The sequence below is a fragment of the Papaver somniferum genome, chromosome 9 (assembly GCF_003573695.1).
Source record: "Papaver somniferum cultivar HN1 chromosome 9, ASM357369v1, whole genome shotgun sequence".
Classification (NCBI taxonomy): domain Eukaryota; kingdom Viridiplantae; phylum Streptophyta; class Magnoliopsida; order Ranunculales; family Papaveraceae; genus Papaver; species Papaver somniferum.
In genome coordinates, this window is record NC_039366.1 from 2,863,951 (window position 1) to 2,870,516 (window position 6,566).

A 6,566-nucleotide genomic window follows, 5' to 3' on the forward strand; every position below is an offset into this window, starting at 1 on the left:
GGAGTCAGGACATCATTTCATAGTAAGAGCCAAGAGAGAAACTAGTTTTGTAGAGTGCTTGATAAGAATGGGTACAATGAACAATGTTAGGTTTTTCATTTTGTTGGGTCTTTTGATTGCTGTTGATGCCCTAATCTCTTCTGAGGTTTCAGCTGCTAAGGATTTGGCTGAGAGAACAAGTGAGTCTCAATCAACTTTTATAAGTCTTAATATATTTTTTTGTGGAATTCTTTCATAAATATGATTGGTATATAATATGATGTATTGCAGGGGAGACAGCTGAGAATAATGAACTGCAAGATGCCAAGTACGGAGGGAATCAAGGTGGATATCCTGGTAACGGAGGGTATCAGGGCGGTGGTGGGTACCCAGGCAATGGAGGTGGCGGTGGACGTGGTGGCGGAGGTAGACGAGGTGGTGCGTACAGATGCCGACATGGTTGTTGTGACCGTGGTGGGTACTACAGAGGTGATTGCCGCAATTGCTGCTATTCTGCTGCTCAAGCCAATGACTTCTTTGCTGAAACTACCACTACCACCCATAATCTCAAGCCTTAGAGATCTAGTCTACTATTTATGTATTTCGAGAATTATGTATGAATTATCATCGAACTTGATACTTGATCTACGAGTATAATGAATGAATAAGATAATTAATCATCTGGACATGCATTTCTTTTTCTAGTTTTTGTTCTTGTATATGCATGAAACGATGAAATGCCATTGCTTGAATTTGAAATTACTAATATTGTGAATATCTTATTGGAGAACAATCATAAGAATAATCACAAAATACATTCATGTAGAATAGCTAGTTGAAAACATATCAATCATCAACCGATACTACTTTTTCTTTATATATAAAGGAGAATAACTATGCTGATATGCCGCATCCACATTAACTCTCTTCGTTTTAGGTAACCACGTGGACAATATATTGATAAAAACGTTGGACTTCCAAGTGATGCGTTGTTACTTAATGAGGAGATAACTCGTCTACCGATCAGTTCATGAGAAGAGATACCATAGCTTACAATAACCAGAACAGAACAAATACGTCGTTTGACCAAAAAAACAGACCCTAAATTAACTGTTCGTAGAACATATTTCTTTCTTGAATATATGGAATATATTTGGGCTTTTTAACAGAGTGTCCATGTTTTTGAAATGTATTTGAGAAAGTGTCCGTTTTTTCAAATGTTTATATAAAGTGGCCGATATTGACATTTTCCATCCCGTTTTTTTCAAAAAACGGTTAGCTGTTGTTAAATGCACACGTATCACTTAACGTCCTTAGTAAAAGACAGTTAAACCCTCGAATGAGTGACCCTCTGAGTTCGTATTAAACAGGATCGACTCAACTCGGTGACTCATAACACGTTTTATTCACGTGATGCTATGTAACTGTCGGATTGACAGGTGTCATCAAATCTACCCGAAAAAAAATCAAGGGACCAGATTTCATCCCTTTAGTAACGGTCTTCTTCTTCAGCTTCCTCTATGAATTGCAGAGAAGAACCCTAGTTCTCTCTTACCAAATATCTCAAATATTCCCCAAAGCATAAAGACATAAGCAGCCAAAGTTTTACAAATTCTCCAGATAGCAGTAGCAGCAGCAATAACAAGGTAAGACCCAAAAAACCTTAACTTTATGTTCTATCTGTGAACAGGGAAGCCATGATCCAAAGGTCTGTCCTTAGATTTATTCCAGGTGCAAATACATACCATGTAATGGTATCAGGCAAGTATTATGCTCAAAAACCCAAGAAACAAATGGAAAAATGTTTTTGAAGTGTCCAATTCCAACCTGTGAGTACTTCGAATGGTTTGACGATGCCATGGATCCTGTCAAATGCAAGATGGTAAAATTACCAGTAGAAAATGGTTGTTATGCTTGCGGAGAAACTGGTCACTCCTTAAAAAACTGCTCACTTCAAAATCAAACCTGCAACAAAGATCACTGCAAGTCAAAGATGGAGATGAAATTTTGCAAGAATGAACACAACAAGAACATAGCATACCTCACTTGTACAAATTGTGATTGTTTTAAGTGGATTCAGATGAAGTGTTCATTGCTGCCAAAAACAGAATTATGAATTCAAGTTTACAACTTAATGCCATATGCAAGGAACTTAACAATCTGAAAATGTTGAGTTTGGAAACCAAAAGCCAACTCAAATACGGTAGCTAAGGTACGCAAACCCATACGCGTACCCAAGCTGGTTATTTCTCAATCGGTAGTTCAAGAACTTAAAATAGTAAATTATTAGGAAACCAATCTTTGCAAGTCGTGGCTATATTGTTCATGAATTGATTCAATTGTGTCTATGAATAAAGACCTAAGCAATTGAATAACTCTTCAACTAGTTCTTATGAGTCATTTGAATTAGTTTATGAGAAAGATGAATACGGTTAATAAGGAAGTGCTCATATGGCTAACCATTGGTTAACTATTTGTAAACCAACTAAGTGTACACGTTTAGGTACGGTACTCAAGCCTAAATGAAATACACTTTATTTGTGTGTGACAAGCTAAGTTTCGATCTAACGGTTGAATGATATTAGCTTGTACCTAATCAGGTTTTCATCTAACGGTGAATATTGAATGCTTTGGTACTAAGCTAACGTAGATTCAAACCCTGATTTGAAAACTATATAAAGGAGAACTCTAGCAACTGGAAAAACTAATCCCCAGATACTAGTTGGTTTTGCTGGAGTCGATTCTCTATTAAACTTAGGTTTCTTCTCGAGACCCTGTAGCTTAACGACTGAAAGACTTCATTGGGATTCTGAAGCCAGACGAAACTATTTCTCTTGTAGTTGAGCGATCTGATCTTGCCATTTTCTATCCTACGAGTTCAATTGAATAATTGACTTGAGATTATATCTCCTCTAGGTCAAGATAAAAAGAAATCACAAACATCTTCGTCTCATCGTTTGTGATTCCACAATATCTTGTTTCACTACCATACGATTAAGATTATTGTGAGGTGATTGATAATTCTAGGTTGTTATTTGGGAATATAAGTACGGGTTATCAATTAGTTCTTGTTCACCTTGATTTCTATCAAAAGACAGAACAAACTCTTAGGTTTATCTGTGGGAGACAGAATTATCTATTATCATAGACTTTTTTGTGTGTACAGATTTGTTTATTAAAGTCTTCGACTTTGGGTCGTAGAAACTCTTAGTTGTGGGTGAGATTATCTAAGGGAATCAAGTGTGTAGTATCCTGCTGGGATCAGAGATTTAAGGAGCGTAACTGTACCTTGAATCAGTGTGAGGTTGATTAGGGTTCAACTACAGTCCAGACCGAAGTTAGTTTGTAGGCTAGTGTCTGTAGCGGCTTAATACAGTGTGGTGTTCAATCTGGACTAGGTCCCGGGGTTTTTCTGCATTTGCGGTTTCCTCGTTAACAAAACTTCTGGTGTCTGTTTATTTCTACTCCGCATTATATTTTGTTATATAATTGAAATATCACAGGTTGTGCGTTGTATCGATCAATTGTGAAATCCAACCTTTGGTTGTTGATTGAAAATCAATTGATCCTTGGATATTGGTCTTTGGTACCATCCTTAAAATGAATTGACACGAGAGAGAACACAAGCAGTTGATCTGTAGCCCTTCAGGATCCTGATTACTATGAACATCAACATGAAACCCAATCTTGGAAGTAGTAAACGAAATATGCTCATTCCTTATCACGATTTTAAGTTCTTTCTCCCAACACGATATGGCTCTGGCCAGTTATTATCATCTTTCTCCATAATGTTGCTGTCAGAGATGATACTAAACTCCAAAAATATTATTTTTTTGATAAGTGAAAGTTTATCACTCCACTCAATAAAGACTAGAAGTCAAATATTCTAGACTGGGTCCTCTATCCTTCTAATAAAAGCGACTTTTCTCCTATTAATTATCTTTTTTATTCGATATTCCATGACTTTACAAGTTCTCCCAGGGCCACAAATAGTTCGCTACGGGCCTTCGTAAGAAGATCTGATGCTGCAAATTATTATTCCCACTTATATCCCAAGGGCAGAAGTCAAAATCATGCCACTTTGTACAATTAGAAGGTAATAGATATGAACCCTCTCATATTCCTAAAAATTTCATTTATTATTCCTGGGCTCAGTATCAACTTCGCAAAATTCCTCGTTAATTTTGAATGAGTAAAATTATGATAGTTGTATACAATATATTCATAGTTGTCTTATGGACTAGGCCATATAGGCTACTGCCTAGAGCCCCAAATTGATGCGGCCCAAAAAATATTAAATTTTTTTCTTTTTTTGTTGTTCTTTTTTTATCATGTAAGTAGTGTTATGACATACTGTCTATAATTATTCTTAGAAGATCATATTTTAACAAAATACCACTATTTTCTAAAGTATATTATATTAATTTAAAATAAAAAGAAATAATATGTGAGTATGTGACCCTCGCACCCATGGAATCATCAATTACGTATCGACTTAAAAAGCACGTATGTATATAAATTCCCTAAAGGTGGTTTCATAGAATCCCGGATGATTTTTTTCTACTTGCTGATTTGCTAGTGCATTTGCTGCCTAGTTGGCATCTCTATAGATGTAGTGCATTGTATGATGCTGAATGAATTGCAGTATGTCTGATCATACGCCTCAAACACCATTATGTCTTAATACTTCTGGTGATGAAATTAATTTGGTTTGGTGAGTTAGATTTTGGTCTATTATATCTTGTTGTTCCAACCACCATAAGCATGCTCCATGTATCGCCACTAAAACAGTGGTTATCCCTAGAGGTTGTGATATTGCTACAATCGTGGTAGTTGAGCAATTCCTGTAAAAATTCTCACTATTAGTTTAATGTTACAATTAATAGAAGAAAAAAAGTATATACAACAAAGGTTATTAAAAATTGGAAAAACCAAAAGATCAAGTATCAGTCATTTGAAATCAAGATCTCTTTCTGCAATTGAACGAAGATTACTAAACTTGGTCATCCATTTAGATCAAAAGTACTTTGTGATGTGTATCAAAGCAATTAAAAGGAACTAGAACAATGCAGTTTTTGTGTTTATCTGATTTATTTTCATGGTTAAAGATAAAACTTTTATGCTATTATCAAGTTTTTAGTAAATACGAGTTAAATCCATAAAGAATTAGATGAATCGGTTATCTTGATTGAGATTTAGGGCTTGTTTTTGATGAGGAGACCATTGTAGGATGAACTCGAGAGTTGCACCAGAAAATGCACGTCCATTTGCCATTCAAGCATGCTTCGCCACAGAAAAGTCATATGTCATTAGTAGTAAACTATTATTGTTTTCTCACCCTCTTTGACACAAAGTTGACAAAGGTGATGAGAATTGGTTCATCAAAATTTAATCCATTAGGAGAATAATTGAGACTAAGAATTCTATCATATCGTCAATGATGATTCTACTAAGTTTCACAACTTTATTTCTTTCACCTTAAAGAGATTAAAGGGATTTTTCTTTCCTAAATTCCACAAACACACTCCCCCCAAAGATATGTTAATTAGGTGCTACCTAGTTCAATTAAGAACTCACCTCCATTTCATGTCATTCTCAAAATAGAAAAACAAAGGCGATCTTTTTACAAGAAAAATGATTTTCTCGGATTTTAATAAATCTCACAAGAAGATAAAGACATGGATCAATCATCAAAAGTATTGATCTTTTATTATTCAAGGAAGAACATATAATTTATAAGCATATTTTTTGAAGATTATCATGAGATTGGCTACAATGAAAAGAATGGAAGAATATAAATATCATGGAAAACAATACATAGAAGCTCTATTCATAAAGATCAATTATTGCAATTATCTTCAATGAACAGTTTAACTAAATAAATCCCGTAGACAATAATATAAAAAAGTCGCTACTGCTAAAAATTTATTAGTATACAAATATTAATTGCAAAAAAATAGTTAAAAAAGGAAGAAGATAGTAATTGATAATACCTTCAATTATCTTAACTAATGTATTTACTATACACATTACTACTAATTTAATTGTTTCCCGTATATTAAAAGCACAATTTGCGATAAAATCTTATTACATATAATTTTATTTTTCTAGTACAATATGATTCTTTTTATTTTAGCATATAATATGATTGTGGATATTTTGGTAAACATTTAAAAAATAAATAATTATATGTAATTTCAAATTATTCATATAAAAACAAATATCAATTTGAAATGTTGTTAATTTCTGTAAATCCCAAAAAATTAAAAATCATAATTCTTTTTTATATTATATATAGAAAAATATTTATAGTAGTGTAAAGTTGGAATGTTGTTTCGTAAAAAATATTACATATCCTTACATCAAACACTAATTGTTAGTTTCTCTAGAATTTGTGAGACGGCCCTGAGTATACTTTAGGGCTCTTCTCACAAAGTGATCCATCACCCTAGCATTCAGAAGTGCTGACTTTGAAATGGCTTCTAGCTCTGATTCTTTTTTAATTACAAACATTTTTGATAAACCCTCTGTAACATAACAAGGCTCCACATATTCCCTTGCCTTAGATAACCGATTTAGAAGGATCT

At 33.9% G+C, this 6,566-nt stretch overlaps 1 protein-coding gene across 1 annotated transcript; it reads left to right on the forward strand.

The window, feature by feature from the left end:
• LOC113309040 (late embryogenesis abundant protein M17-like) lies at positions 1-667 on the forward strand. Its single transcript, XM_026557469.1, has 2 exons — positions 1-179; positions 271-667. The coding sequence occupies exons 1-2, from the start codon at positions 68-70 to the stop codon at positions 555-557; spliced, it is 399 nt and encodes a 132-aa protein (XP_026413254.1). The 5' UTR covers positions 1-67; the 3' UTR covers positions 558-667.
• Positions 668-6,566: the final 5,899 nt, after the last annotated feature.